Genomic DNA, 16,456 nt, shown 5'->3' on the forward strand with positions numbered 1-16,456 from the left:
TTCATCACTTTAATAACTGTATCTTCAGTTTGTTATTTCATCTGCTGTGTCACTATATCATTAAATACAAATTTGTTGCTCTCCTGGATTTTCTTCCAACCCTGTGCTTCTTTTGCTATGGACTCTGTATTCTCTTTATATTCCTCATTCTCATCTTTTACTCTTTTTAACTGTCTTTTTAATTCTTCTATCTCTTTAGTTAGGTTTTTGTTCACCTTCTCTAATTCTTCCATTTTTTCAACTCTCTGCATAATCCATGTAGGTTGACCAAACCTACTTTCCCAATGTTCAGTCATTTTCTCAATTTTTTCCTCTATGCTTGCTAATCGGGGGAGGTTGGTACCCCACCCCCTCATTAAATCCATGGAAATTATTATCTTCACCTTCCATTGTGCTGTTCCTATCTATATTTCTAATCTTTACATTTTTGTTAATCCCTTCTTCTTCACCAAAATCATCTGGCCTCCGTTTGTTTACAAGGCGCTTGGCCTCCTGGACCCAGTCTTCTCCTTCCATCCTCCTCAGTAATCCCTCCCCTTCTCCTTTTTCATCGCCTTCCCACTACACCATGAGCTTTCCCCTTTCCTACAAATACAAAAAGGTACTCCCTTGTTGATATCCACGGAAATTTATGTTTTTTTCTGGAGTTCCAATATTTGCTGTCACTTCGACTGTCGTGTGTGCCTAATTTTTAGCACAATGTTTTTTAAAAACGTCCCATAAGAGAAGCGACAACACCATTTTCGTTCGTTATCCAGGTCATGTTCGGTCACCCTTGACAGTGGGCTCTCTCTTTCTCACCCACATTCTCTTTTCCATTTTCTCTCTATTCTCTTTCTACCTCTCTTTGTATACATTTGTAAAATATCTATGTATATATTTGTAAATTTTAAGAACTGAGTATCTGAACTGGAAGAACCATTTTCGATTGGAATAAATTAGTTGACCTGGAATTTCTCTCTCTACATTTTACACTTTCTCTCTCTCTCCCAGTTTCCCTCACTCTCTCCCCATCTTACCCTTTCTCTCCCTCCCCTCTCTCTCTCTCTCCCCCTCTTCCCCTTTCCCCCTCTCTCTCTCTCCCCCTTTCCCTCCCTCTCTTCCCCTTTCCAGAAAATACTGGGGAAATTAAAAAATGGTGACCAAATGTTTTCATCTATTTAAAAACTTTTCATAGGTACAAAGAATGCATATGTAACATAAATATACAAAAGTCGAATACAATACGAATTAGGAGAGGTCCCTCATGAAACCACACTACACAGATTAAGACACGTATTTATCAACAAGTCTGGTGGGACTGTGGGGTCGGGTCGTCTATGTCAGCCTCGACCCCATCAGCCGTCAGCCTCGACCCCATCAGCCGTCAGCTTCAACGCAAGGTATCATTCCTCTGAAGAAGCTTGAAACAAAACTGGTCAGGAATAAACTCGGAACTAGACCCGTGTCATCGTCTTCTTCCGCCTTCCTCAGCCTGCCATGATGTCTCAACAATTTTGTTAAAAATAAAATTGTCCGGTCTGTACAATCCCATGTTCATATTGTTTTCAAAAGTTTTTAATGTAACAGGATTCAATTATATGGCTATATATATACTTAGACAATTTTTTTCAGTTATTCTGATTAATGTTATATGCATAGCCTCTAACATGTAAAAATAACACACTTGACATTTACCCTGTCCTAATGTTGTTGTTGTTGTTGTTGTCGTTCCCTAGACTGTCTGTCCGAGCAGTCCCGTCTCCCCAAGGAAGGCCACAGCCGAAACTGGGTTTTCCCACAAATCCTTTATAGAGTGTATGTTGTGTTGTTTGCGTGCATGATTGTGTATAATGCAGTCTTCCATTATGTGTTGTATGGTATGGGGTGAAGTGTTACATCCTGGGCAGCTGCTCACAACACGGTCGTCCAGCCTCTTCTGGTAGCTTAGAAGTGCTGGGTGGTGACCGCATCGCAGTCTGGCCAAGTGGACTCTGTCCTTACGTGGGAGAGAGGATTCAGAAGGGTGGATATCAGGGGGTCTGGCATGCAGCAGTGTGTTGTCTTTCAGTGTGTTAATGGAGCGGTGAGTGATATGATTATGAATATGTTTCCGGAGGCTGGTATTTGGTGGTTGTGGAGGAAGAGAAGAGAGTATCTGTGTGTAATAAAGGTCTTTGGGTGTAGTTTTTAATGTTTCTTGGTGTGTGTGGGTGTTCTGCTATGTAGTGTAGCGGGTGTGATGTGTTTGTGGTGGCTGCAGCAAGTGTTTGTGTGCCTCTCATGTCGAGGTGGTCCTTGACTTTGAGGACTTTTGTTTCATGGTGTAAATGGTCTGTAGGTGATGTATTTGTGCAGCCTGTAATTGTTTTTAGGGCTTTGTTTTGTATGATTTGAAGGGTGTTGTGGTGTGTCTCACTGAGATTAGGAGCCCATGCAGGACTCGCATAATTCATCACTGAGCGTATGCATTGTTTGTATATTGTTATATTAGTTTCTTTGTTTTGTCCAAATGTTGTTCCAGTGATTGACTTAAGTGCGTTAAGTCTAGGTGTGCATTTGTTTTTTATGTTTGTGAGGTGTTGTTTGAAAGACATGGATGTATCGTATGTTACACCAAGAATTTTCGGTGTGTTTGTGTGTGGTATTAGAGTGTTGTTGATGTAGAGATGAGGTATGTATTTGTGTTCTTTTGTCCAGTTGGTGAGAAGTGTTGCTGTAGATTTGGTTGGAGCTATTTTGAGTCTGTTTGTGATGAACCATGTGTTGAGTGTGTCAAGGTAAGGCTGGATTATTTCTGCAGCTTTGTCTGTGTTACGATGTGTGCATGTGATTGTTATGTCGTCTGCGTAGGAAGAGATTTGTATTTCTGAGGTGTCTGGCGTGGGTAAGTCATGCATGTATAGATTAAATAATGTGGGGGATAGAAATGAGCCCAGTGGTACTCCGTTCTTAATGTTTCTGATGTGCGATGATTGGCCATTATATGACACATGAGCATTCCTGCCTGCCAGATAATTGGCCAGCCATCTTTTGGTGTTATTGTGCATGTCTGTGTTATATATTTTATTTGTTAGGTTGTGGCGGGGGATAGCATCAAAAGCTTTACTAATGTCCAATGTTATAAGAAGTGTTCTGTGGTGGGGCCTATCTGAATTGATGCCATCTAAAATTCTTTGTGTGAGGTTTGTCAGAAGAGTGTTTGTGGAGTGTAGTGGCCTAAAACCGTGTTGTGAGTCAGCAAGGGGAATATATGGTGTGACAAGTTTAAGTATTAGGCGTTCAATGACTTTAGAGGGGGTGCAGAGAAGTGTGATTGGCCGGTGCGATGTTGGGATTGTTGGGTCTTTGTTCGGTTTTGGAATGGTGATTATTTTACCATGCTTCCAGATGTCGGGTATAGTGTTGTGTGAATAGCTGTAGTTTGCAATGTTTGTGAGTGCGTGTATACCTTGTGGTCCAATGTGTTTTAGGTGGATGTTGCTTATGTTATCAGGGCCACAGGCAGATGAGTGCTTGAGACTATGCATTATGAGTTTTGTCTGACTGTCTATGAAGGGTGTATAGTCTGAGTCTGTGGGAAAGTCTTTCTTACGTCGAATGGTGCGTCGGTCGTCAGGGTGAGATGTAAGATGGCTCGTCTGTGCAAAATGACGTATGAGTGCGTTTGCTTGTTGTCTGTTTGAGGGTAGATTATCTGTTGTTGTGATTATTGCTGCGTGAGAGCGTGTAGTGTTAGTGTTGGATAGTGTGATGCTGTTGAGTGTTTTGTACAATTTGCTGGTGTTTGTTTTGTGATCAAGTGTATTGATAAAGTTTTGCCAATTTTGTGTTTTTTGTTCATGTATTTTATTGGCAATCACAGTGTTTAGTGTTTGTATTTGGTCTGCTATGTTTTGAGGGATAGGTGTGGGGGTATCGTGTTTAAGTGTGTCACGTTGTCTGATGAGGTCTTGGATTTCTGGTGTGAAGTTGGGGTTGTGTGATTTTCTGTTGCCTCTAGGGATGTATCTCTTGTCTGCGTTTTGTATGATTGTATTAAAAGCGTGCACAGCATTGTTTATGTTTGTGATTGGTGTACTGTTAAGTGTTTCAAAATGTTGTTCTGTCTCTTCATTAAAGGCTTCCCAGTTAGCTCTCTTGTAATTGGTGTAAGTGTGTCTGTGGCCAGCTGGGGTGCATCTTGTTTTGGTGGTGATGATGATTGGAAGGTGGTCAGAACCAAGGGCTCCGACCACTCTCCATGATGTTGTTGGGGTTAGGCAGGGGGAGCAAAAGGTGATATCAGGAGAGGAGGGAGTGTAGAGGGCTTGGTATGGGATATGTCCTAATGTTATACAGTATACCCTCACTGCATCAATAATTTGTGGATTTTCGGGATTCGCGGGAGGGGAAGGAACGTAACCCCCATGAATTGCGGGGGATTATTGTATCAATGTTGGCTTGTACTGATTTTCAATTGTTTACCAGTGTGGCCTAAGTACTTACAATTGAAGTCTTTATGTGGAATGCTGTATGCACTCCCTTCCCTTTCCCTTAGGAAATTATAGATATATATATACGTACATACATATACCAAGGGCTTTTTCCACCTTACAAGGGAGGTAGCCAAACTCCCTTGTACATACATATACCAAGGCTTTTTCCCCCTTACAAGGGGGGTAGCCAAAAAGAAAAAGGCACAAAATCAATCCCACCCATTCCACCCCTGAATACACTCCACACCCCTCCACCCTCCCTCTTATCTTAGCACCTCCTAAAAACTCCCTTGTAAGGGTGAAAAAACCCTTGGTATATGTATGTATATACCAAGGGCTTTTTTTTTTCCTTTATAAGATATATAGACAACGTAAAACGAGTGTTCCATGCCGCTTGTTCCACCACATCCAACTCATAATCGGGAATTTGTTATGCACAGAACACGTCGCGTTTCTTTCAATATAAAATAGGAACTTGATAGACATTGTTTCATTGCATGTATTTGGGAGATGCATACACGGGAAGCGCAAAACAGTGTATGACTGATAGTTCTTTTGTACTGTATGATATTGTAATCATTACAGCTTATGTTCAGTTACGCAGAAATATGAAGGTAAAAAAACTCACGGCTGGGGGCATCCCAATTAATTATGTTTACGTATAAAATATAAAATATAGATATCTGGAGGAAAAAGACAGCCTTTATGATACATGGGATATCACTAGCCACAGATTTTCAATTACTTTCTACATTCTCTATGCTAGGCTCGGCATCCCACTGTCATGAATTGAGAAGTAAGAAATCTATGGTAGGGTGAGACCTGTTAACCTCTTCACTCCGGGGCACATCGCACGTCTGGACGTGCGATGTTGCGTCATAATAATCGCATTATAAAAAATAAAGTCAGTGCTCAATCGTTCGTTCTCTTTCACCCGTGAATTTTGATAACCATAGAAAATATGATGAAGCCAGTTTAGAGAGAATGGAGGTTACATAGGTACGACTACAATAAATATAATCAAGATGCTGACATCGGCATCATCGCGTACCCACTTGCTCCTCATGCCGCCTACATAGGCGTCACCGTATGGAAGTGGTTAATAGCAGCGAGCCACTGTGTGTGTGTGTGTTTTTTTTTTTTTTTTTTGGGGGGGGGACCAATGCGACAAAGCCCACAACCGGTCCCAGGAATCAAACTCACGACCATTTGTTCGTGAGTTTGACGCAACATCCACTATGTACATAAGATTTAATTCTAAAACAGCCCAGTAACAAACAATCACAGAGGAAAAATGCATAAAACTAATGAATAATTCTGTTGCTATCTTTCACACCAAATCAAGATATGTAGTACGAAGACGAGGTCTTGTTTCTTCTGACCATGCTGCTCTCTCTTTCGAGGTAGGACGCAGAGATGCCAACTTCCGGCCGAGTCGTTAACTGTCTTTCGATAACCTTGTCGAAAAAACGAGACAACTTGACGGCGTTGCTGGAGCCTGGCGCAATGGACTTAACCTCAAGGCAATTCTGAAAGGAAAATGACCAACATTAACATTTACTTCAGAGGTTCACTGGAAAACTTCCTCTCGAGTTCACTCCATCCACACCTTGAGTCAGTACAGAGGAGAATGACTAAAATGATACATGGGCTCAGGAATTTACCTTACGAAGAGAGGCTTAGGCACCTAAACTTACACTCTCTGGAAAGACACAGAGTGAGGGGTAATCTAATAGAGGTGTTCAAGTGGATCAAAGGCTTTAACAAGGGTGACGTGAACGAGGTCATCATATTAAGACAAAGGGCAGGACTCGCAGTAATGGACAAATTTAGATTTAAGAAGGAAATAGGCAATAATTGGTTTACTAATAGGTTGGTCGATGAATGGAATAGACTTAGTAACCATGCAGTAAGCACTGAAACTATCATTTGTTTTAAGAAACGATTAGATAACTTTATGGATGGGGATGACAGGTGGTGATGGATACGGAGCTGCCTAGTGTAGGCCTTATGGTCTCTTGCAGTCTCCTTCACTCTTATGTTAACTCCAGAAGTTTGAGGCAAAACTCTCACAAGAAGCCTTCGCCATCCCTGTGGGTGGCACAGACCCCAGGAATGGCTTCGGTTACTAGGTCAATTTCAACAAGCAGTGGGTAAACAAATAAACTGCCCCCTATCAAAAGAAAGGTTCAATTTAATGTTACATTCCCCCTTATCAGAAGGCTGGGACGGTGCCCCTTACAAAGGATTTTGGAGTGTGGAATCTAACGAACCATGCCCTTGGTCTAACTCAACCCAGGCAGGATTAGAATTGCCGTCCTCAACCTCTGTCGCAAGTCGCGACACCCAACTCCAAGAAGACAAATGAATAAAAAGAAAATGATAAATGCATAATCAAATAATTACATGAATAAATAATGATAACAGTAACAATATTAATACTACAATTGTACTCACGACAAACATTTCATCTGATGAACACTCATCGGCTATGGAAGATGTACGAATTCGAGCATTCGTACGCACTTCAGCCACCTGGTCCTGTTTCGTTCCCACCACCAAGACGGGTACCTGGAGCAATAATTACCCATTACTCATCGATCTTACGACATCTCCACACTCACATAAGCGGTCCGTAAACTGCAATAATAAATTGTACTATTTTAAGCTGGATGGTCTGTGTATGTCCAAGACACTAATCACAGTAACAGTAACCGTTTGTAGTGCAGTACACTGGAGTCCCGCAATTCAACAACTCGCAGATTCAACCTCAATAAATTCCAACCCCTAAACCTTAATTCAATGCCTAAACTTGCAAATTTGACATTCAAGGTGCACAAAAAAGCACAAATTTCTTAGTTTCTCCACTAAGATGGAGGTGATTTGCATTTTGACAAATCACATTTTGATGCCTCGAAAACCATCCTCAGCCTGTCGAATTGTGAGACCCTAGCGTACTTACCCTACTTTTATGTTACATCCCCCGCCCCCTCCCTAAGGAAGGGGGGAGATGGGAGTATGGAGTGGTTATGTGTGAATGATATTTTGACGGAGCCCAAAGGGATTTCTCCCTGTCATCTCTTATTTATGGATGAGGAGACGGGGGGGTCACCAACTAAGTGAAGTAGCCTTGCTGTGGATATACTACGTCTTGGTGCATTGCTTCTGACCCCAAAAGACAGTGGGCGGGATACAGGGATGACCCGTCATCCACGAGGAGCTAAAATGGGATGGAGGAAAGGGCGGTGGAGGGGAGTGGAATGGGTGCTTGCCTTTTGATTTGGCTACCCCCCTCATAAGGGGGAAAGAGCCCTTGGTACATAGATAGACTTACATACAAAAGCCCCTCCGCTTATGACAGGAGTGGCCGAGTCAAAACACACGACCACAACAAACATATTAAAGACCATTTCGGCACCTCAGGATGTCCTGTCTCCTGCACTGCCAGTGTGTGAAATGAAATATGGACCCCCCTGAAGTTGGACCCAGGGCCCATTTTCTAAATGGATAACCAGGTCCATTTTCCACAGCAGACAATTGACCCTTCAGTCCATCCATCCATCCATCCATCCATATACCAAGGGCTTTTTCTACCATACCATGGAGTTAGCTAAAGTCAAAAAGCATAATTCCACTCCCACCCACTTCACCCCCCACCCACTCCACTCCCATCCACCACACTCTCCCCCCCTTCTCCTCTTAGCTCCATGTAGATGATGGGTCATCCCTGTATCCTCCCCCCTACCCTGGACCAGAAGCAATGCAGCAAGACACAGACCCATCAATGAAATAAACAATTCATTATCATTAGGTTAGGTTAGGACATGTTAGATATTCTAATAAACAATACTTATGTTAATGTTTAATATTTATAAATAGAAAAAAAAATAATAATAATAATATTTTGAGTGGGGAGGGTGTCCATTTCCTTACACCAGAGTCAAATGCAATGCAGTGAGACAGCACTTCCGCAGCATGGCCCAACAGCTGAAGCTAATTTACATCAGCAATCCCCCTCTCCTCATTAGAATAAATAAATAAATGAAAATAAAATAAAATAAAAAAGCAGAATATACATTTAAACTTCCAGCTTTTATATCAATATAATGCATAATAACATAGTAAATGGAAAAGTAAGGAATACATTGCAGTAATATTAACTGTTACAAGCTAATATTTAAAGTTGTGCAGCAGTAGAATAGCATAAATAGTGAAAAACAAAAGGCAATTTACACATTGCTTAACCCCTTCAATACGAGCCAAAATCTCGCGGGCAGCATTAGCTGCCAGACGTGCGATGTTGCGTCATAATACTCGCATTATAAAAAATAAATTCACCACTGTATTAATCGATTTCTCTTTCACCCATGAATTTTGATAACCATAGAAAATATGATGAAGCCAGTTTATAGAGTATGGGGGTCACACAGCTACAACTACAATAAATATAATCAAGACGCTGACGTCGGCATCCTCGTGTACCCACTTGCTCCTCATGACGCCTACGTAGGCGTCACCGTATGGAAGGGGTTAATATATTCATAAGGGAGCAATAAACTTTACAATAACCCTCTAACAACAAGCAATGTAAATTTGTGTTCTGTTGGGAAACTTCTGTAAATGTAAACTTATGCTTTAGGTATTTGAACTGCCTAGTGTAGGCCTTATAGTCTCTGCAGTCTCCTCCATTCTTATGTTCTTATACATCTATCTATAGATATAGATAGCTATATTTCCAACTTCCCACAAATTTATTGAAGTGTCTATTACTTAGGCTACCTCCCTTATAAGGTGGAAAAAACTCTCAGTATATAGATAGATAGTCTGTTACTCAACTATTTTCTTGTATTTATTTTTTGTTCTTTATAATGGTAAACAAAACAATTATGATTGATGCAACAGACATGTTCCTGGCAAGGTTGCCAAATGCACAAATTTTTTCACAAGAATACACAAAGTAAGGGAGTTCTATTTCTGAGACATTGTTAGAATGTTTAAGTTCCTGTGCCACAAAAGTAAAGGGAAAACAGAGGCGGTACAGCAACACAACGGGAAAGCATGAAGCTGAGGTGCTATTATTATTAAAAAGCCCCTATCACACATTCAAAATTCTCGTCAAATATTGTGAATTTGGAAATCTGGAAGACAACTTTGTTTACAGAATTCTAGACTTCCCGATAATGCAACAATGTGTCTAATATTCTTACAGATTTAACTCCTCTTAGTTCATCATTTGACTTCTCAATATATGACATTTGGAGATTTGAAAAATAAAAGATTGTAACCCAAGTTGTTTCTACTCGAATGAACTCGCTTGAGTCACATATGTGTGACGGGGGCAACACAGCAAGTGAACAAAACAGTCGATTCCCTGCGACAGACCAGAGAGTAACATTTAACGGCTGTTCCATAAAACTGAGCCGATTGTGAAATTTTATTTGGTGCACATTGCATCGTTTCAAATTACTCATGGAAAGAGAAACTATGTACTCTCAAACTCACAAAATGTGAATTTCTGTCAACTGCAAGTCACCTGTTCTGTTTTTCTTGCTATTGACGCATTGTGTGCATTTGATATCAAAAGTGCTTGGTATTACCTCGATCGCTCTACCAAGACTGTGATGAATCAAGCAAATGATACAGGCAATCTTGACCTCTTTAGTGAGGATGAGAATTAAAAGTTCCTGGCATTTTATTATATATTGACACTGTACTGAGGGAATTAAAAGCACAACTTCTAGAAAGCATTAACATAGAAAGCCAATAAAAAAACATATATATAATAATGCTACACACTGAACAACAGCCAGCAACTAAACAATGTGCCAAACAATAAAGAACAAACAAAAGAATGTTATGTTAATATACTACGGCAACAATATCCTACCTTAATCCTACCCTTACTGCTTACATCCCAAGTCCCACAGATATTCAGAAAACAAAATCGTTGGTGGGATATCTACCTGCCGGATTCCATATACCTGAGAGAATCCACCAAACTGCTCGGCATCAAATTCTTCCACGGCTGACGAGGCTCTTCCTTTGGCAAGTCCCGGCTCCTTGAGCATCACCTCCACCAGCCAGCGCCTCAGGTTTTGTTGAGATTTACGGTTGGTCAGATCGTGAATCAAGATTATTCCTGGAAGAAGTGCGAAATTGTGATGTCTAACCACATACTTGGGTACATACATACACACTCTCGTTCTATTTGTGTGTTTTTCCCTCTGCCTCTCTCACAACCTGTCAAGATGTCGTCACGTACATACATACATACATATACCAAAGGCTTTTTTCCCCCTTACACAGGAGGTAGCCAAAAGACAAAAGCATAGAAACCACTCCCACCCATTCCATCCCCTACATACTCCAGTCCCCTCCACCCTCACATCTTGGCACCTCCTGGATGACGGGTCATCCCTGCATCTCGGCCACTGCCCAGGGTCAGAAGCAGTGTCGCAAGACACAGCAAGGCCACTTCATTAATTTGGCGACCCCCCTTTCTGTCCCTTTCACGCAGAAAAGGAGAAGATGGGGAGAAGTCCCTTGGGTAATTTTGTTTTAATGATGGACAATTTTGTCAAGCTGAAGCGAAGTTCCTGAAGCGAGTCTAGACTCTCAAGAGGCTTCTTACCCAGTATCACAGTGGGCTATTTTTCCTTCAACTGTTGGAGCAGATTTGCACCTCACAACTTCCGGGAAGGCAATTTGATATGCTGGAGGAAAATAATTTCCCTCCATTATATTAAATGACATTCTATGTATTTTGGTTGAAAAAACAAAATAGTTTGCCAGAGGGATTTGATGGTGGAAAAGTGCTGGAGGTTGGTGGAAAAACAGCCCAGTGTGATAACACCAAGAGGGAGGAGGCCATCCCACTCCCACCTGTCATCTGCTTCCCTCTCCTCTTTGCTCCTCGTGAATGAAGGATCATCCTCGTCCCCTGCCTGGATGACGAGCAATGCAGCAAGACACAGTACATCCACAGCAACCTTCATTCATACCTCAATCCCCATGATGTTAACATGTCTCTTGACAAACAGTGTGACAAAATTTATTATAAATCATTGCTGTGTCTTCTGACATGGCTTCTGACCCAGGGCAGTGGGCGAGATGCAGGAAAGACCTATCATCCAGGAGGAGCCAAGATAGGAGGGAGGGAGGGGAGTGGAGTATGTTGGAGATGGAATGGGTAGGAGTAGATTTTATGCCTTTGTTGTTTTGCTACCTCCCTTGTAAGGGGGAAAAAGCTATTGGTATATGTATGTATATATTGTTATTTTTCTGTTTGTTATTATTTGTCATTATTTATTTGATTAATTTATTTACTTATTTATTTATCTATTATTATTTTTTTTTTATCCAACCTAGTTATAGACCAAAAGGTCTCCTGTTGGCATGATTTTCTTTTGTAATCTTTCGACTTTGCTCTGTTGACATTCATGGACAGTCGGTGTCAAGGGTTCTCACCATGAAAAGAGGAGTAGAAAACATGGCGAGCAATCTTGTGCGAATTGTTTCCCCCGATGTCCCACAGTTCAACAAAATAGGAACGTTGTTGCGGCGTCCCTTCGTGGAATTCGTGAAGTTTAACCTAAAAAGTAAAACAGTTGATTAGTAATCGTTCATTTTGTCCAAGGACAGAGTGAAGCTTAACAGCTATGAGGGAGAACAGAAATGATATGACGTAAAACATAGTTGCTATTAATAATCGCAACAGCTATGATGATCCATGTCTTACCTCCACTCCACACCCAATAGTCCATGAGGAATTGCTCAGCGGCTTGTTGTGGCAGATAAGATGCACCAGGGAAGACTTCCCGACACCTACAACATACAAACAATACACGAGTTCAAATCTATATATGATAACTGGAAATCAAGGATATAGATTAAGTTGGAACTGTACACACACACAATACACAAATTCAAATCTTAATATGATAATTGGAAATCAAGGATATAGATTAAGTTGGAACTGTATAAATACACAATACATGAGTTCAAACCTAAATATGATAATTAGAAATCAAGGATGTAGATTAAGTTGGAACTGTACACACACACAACACACAAGTTCAAATCTAAATATGATAATTAGAAATCAAGGATACAGATTAAGTTGGAACTGTACACACACACAACACACAAGTTCAAATCTAAATATGATAATTAGAAATCAAGGGTACAGATTAAGTTGGAACTGTACACACACACAATACACGAGTTCAAATCTAAATATGATAATTGGAAATTGCGGGTACAGATTAAGTTGGAACTGTACATGAATTTGAGTCTAGGTATGTTAGAAAATTAGGGAATGGGGGACGGGACCAGTGGCGGCACCAGGGGGGGGGCTTTAGCCCCCCCATTAGCCCCCCCAACTGAAATGAGCAAATTGAAAATTTAAAACACTCATTGAAATAATTTTATTAAGTGGAATCTTTAATTGCCAGGGCTAAAGATTTGTCAGCCATCAGTGCTAGCCCAACCATTAACCCCCTCCTCTTCTGAAATGAGGATAATATATGTGTATTATCATATTACTATTAGCTCCCCCAAAAATTTGCTCAGCACCCCAAAAATTTGCTCAGCCCCCCCTTAGCCTCCCCAACTAAAAATTCCTGGCGCCGCCGCTGGACGGAACCGAACAACTTCTTTCCTGTATGACAGGAGCCTGCCGACAGGAGACCTTTTGGTCCATAACTGGGTCGGATGCGAAAAAAAAATATAAATTATAAAGAAAAAATTATATAAGGGGAATCTTATTTGGACTGGTATTTTTTTATTATTCCATTCTGTTACTCCATAATATTCTAGTATCATGCAAACACAATTTTCACTTCTTTCATTTTTGCACTTCAAAGATTCACTTATTCTACAGAACGGTTGCATTAGGTTAGGAGGTATTGGACAATGTAAATTTGATGTTAAACAGCTGTGTTAGTGTGATTCTAGAATTTTATGACACTACGCTGTCTGCTCTTTCTGAGGGAAGAAAAATATAATGATGACTATATTGTGTGAATTCTGAAGAGTGTACAATCATAGTCAAGTTCTTACTTGTACTAGTAAGGGCAAAATTCCAGAATCACACAAGAACCTCCAATAGCTCCTATATCCTAACCTAACCATTCCATAAAAAAAAAAAATATATATATATATATATATATATATATGTATATATATATATATATATATATATATATATATATATGCATATATATATGTATATATATATATATATATATATATATGTATATCTTTGAAATGCAAAAACAAAAGAAGTTAAAAATGTGTTTATGTGATACTGAAATAATCCCCCAGTAACTCCCAGTGTCAATAATCATTATTTCTAATCTTTTGACTTGGACCTGGAGCATTCCACTGTTATATCCTTTATTGCTGATGATGCTACAATATCCAAGAGAATCTGCTTGCAACAAGATGTGCAGTTACTGCAACAAGACTTGGATATGACCCTGAAGTGGACGAAGATAAATACCATGGCTCTCAACAGGGAGAAGTTTATACAGTAATACATACATACATATACCAAAGGCTTTTTCCCCCTACACAGGGGGTAGCCAAAAAGAAAAAGGCATAGAAACCATACCCACCCATTCCATTTCCTATATACTCCACTCCCCTCTACCCTCCCTCCCATCTTGGCACCTCCTGGATGACGGGTCATCCCTGCATCCTGTCCGCTGCACAGTACTAAAAGGTAGAAAACCTTACATGCTCAACAAAATACATTTGTGACTAAGAGGATATTGAGGCTAAGGAGATGGTACAAGACCTTGGGGTGAATATGGACAAAGATGCCCCTTTCTCATACCACATCACAAAAATAGCGGAGAGCAAGGCAGCTATCAGGCTGGATCCAAAGGGACTTTCCACACAAGAAGTGAAGAGTGCATGATAACCCTGCAGAAATCATTGATGCTACTCCATCTAGAATACTGCTGCCGATTCTGGTCAGCAAACAAAATTTCAGGGCTGGAAAGCCTACAGCGATCTCTCATGAGCAAGATCCAAGGAATACATCACCTCAGCTACTGGAAGAGACTTGAAAAGCTACATCAGTATTCCCTCCAGCGGTACAGAGAGAGAGAGGTACATTGTTATCCGTACCTAGAAGATTTAAAAAAAGAGTATCCATAATGTCAACTTCACAGAAAAGATCCAACTAAGAAGAGGAAGGTTATGTTATGTCATGACGGCCCCTGAACATCTCGAAGAATCAGGACCTTGACACACCAGTTTCACCTACAATGGAACACAAACTGCATCCAGACAAAACCCAGGAACTTGAGTGGCGTTTCACCCGACACCTCTGAACACCGCCTGCATTGGTTGGCCAAAATTCCACCTGCACCAGGATACCCACTACCAAGGCTCCAACTCCAACAGTCTACTACACTGAACAATCGAGGGAAGAGAGCTGGCTGGCCTCAGTGGAAATCCATCTCAGCTACGTCAATAACAGACGGAATAACACTTCATGAACTCTAGAAAACAGCTCCAAGCTGTGTTCTACGGTAAAATTGTTCTTAGAAGTTCCCACCCAATTGGGATAACCTTGTCCTTGACATCATGATTTACATTCCTGGTCTTCACCGGTTTGTGATATATTCAATCAAACAAATAGTCTGCCAAACATCGAGGGAATTACCGGCAACAGCATTTTAATTCGTAGAGCAATTCACGAAAAGTTACACGAACTTCACACCCATTGTCTATCATCTGTCGCGTTTGCCAATTTTCGAGGCCTCAGTCCGAGCCTATTATTATTATAATTATTTATTAAAAATATATCATTACACTCTTATTTCACCAGTCCATTGTGATTAACCCTAAAGTGCTTTATTAGTATTTATTCATTTCAGTTGAAGACAACTTAATTTCCTCACCCGAGTCTCCAACAACGAGTACTTTGACTTTGCTGATCGCATTCGCTACCCCTGCCATCTCTGCTGAGTTGTGTTGTTGTTGATGTTGACAGCGGTCATTTGTTGTTCGAGGCATTCGAATCTGGTTTGAACTCGATTATTTTAGCGGCTCATAACTGGTATCACCATAGAAACAAACTTTATTCATCTATGGTTATGTCATTATATTTCTTCAGTATAGGTTTTGCACCATTAAGATAATTTGTTTTAAGAAACCACAGGAGATTTTATTTAGCCGTTTTAAGTCGCCTACAAAAGATAAGCATCTGTCTAGCATGATGGCCAAACTTCTACGAAGTGACAAACGCAAAATCAAAAATATATAATATAAATTTCTCTCCGCTCTCCTCTTCCTTAATTAAATTAATCTCTGCCTTCACATGGTGGGTGCATATGTCCCCATGGGGCGGCGGTTCTAGTTTGGACATGCCGCCCACAAGAATGACAAAATAAGTATATTAGAAAAAAAGTCGAAGAAGCCTTGAATATCTTACCGTAATAAACGAATTTTGCGTTCGACTCAACAGAATATGAAATATCTTCCCCTTATCCTTTCTGCAATAGGGACATTAAATAACATTTTAAAAATTCGTTTAATTATTTCGCAAGTCAATAGTTATAATAGGCAGTAAGGGAAGCGATGATGGTCGGGAAGAGGGTGCGTCATTGAGAACTCTGCCCCGGGGCAGCAATTAGACATGTAAGGGATCTGAGAACGACTCGACATCTTTATTGCATTACTGTCGTCTACAGTTAGATATTCCGTTTGAGGTGTAGTATTTGGGAAGGAAGGTTCTTGGTAAAATTCTGTGATGCTGAGTTATCTCTGATTTGGATATTTGATTAATTTTAGATCCTTATTTATTTCCCATCGCAAATCATTATGGACTTAATTTCTTATGTCGGTATGTTTTATCAATTTAACTCATCATATATTCAACGAATTATTCTTCAATAAGCTGGATAGCGTTACTGATACGACCAACGCGAAGTACTGCCGCGGGAGAGATATGTTCATCATCGATCACTAGTATTGACCGGTTGGTG

General features: G+C 40.5%; 1 protein-coding gene across 2 annotated transcripts; it reads right to left on the reverse strand.

Moving 5' to 3' along the window:
- Positions 1–1,139: 1,139 nt before the first annotated feature.
- Positions 1,140–15,512, reverse strand: LOC143041157 (rab-like protein 3). 2 transcript variants are annotated; one of them, XM_076212972.1, is made up of 6 exons: positions 15,371–15,512; positions 12,196–12,281; positions 11,925–12,048; positions 10,439–10,596; positions 6,915–7,028; positions 1,140–5,986 (listed from the first exon to the last, which is right to left on the reverse strand). In XM_076212972.1, exons 1-6 carry the CDS (start codon positions 15,483–15,485, stop codon positions 5,798–5,800), a joined length of 786 nt encoding a protein of 261 aa, XP_076069087.1. In that variant the 5' UTR covers positions 15,486–15,512; the 3' UTR covers positions 1,140–5,797. The 2 variants fall into 2 exon arrangements, with proteins under 2 accessions (XP_076069087.1, XP_076069086.1); XM_076212971.1 differs by having other exon boundaries at positions 10,421–10,596.
- Between the last annotated feature and the right edge of the window lie 944 nt (positions 15,513–16,456).

This window comes from Oratosquilla oratoria, chromosome 30, assembly GCF_046742065.1.
Source record: "Oratosquilla oratoria isolate Oo_2021 chromosome 30, ASM4674206v1, whole genome shotgun sequence".
NCBI classification, from domain to species: Eukaryota; Metazoa; Arthropoda; class Malacostraca; order Stomatopoda; family Squillidae; genus Oratosquilla; species Oratosquilla oratoria.

What these genes read in the sequence shown, in the direction of transcription:
- LOC143041157 (XM_076212971.1), bottom strand. Translation starts at nt 15,485, where the DNA reads ATGCCTCGAACAACAAATGACCGCTGTCAACATCAACAACAACACAAC. An exon ending in ACTCGTTGTTGGAGACTCGG is followed by an intron (nt 12,282 to 15,370) that starts GTGAGGAAATTA and finishes TGTATGTTGTAG; the next exon opens with GTGTCGGGAAGTCTTCCCTG. An exon ending in CTATTGGGTGTGGAGTGGAG is followed by an intron (nt 12,049 to 12,195) that starts GTAAGACATGGA and finishes TTTACTTTTTAG; the next exon opens with GTTAAACTTCACGAATTCCA.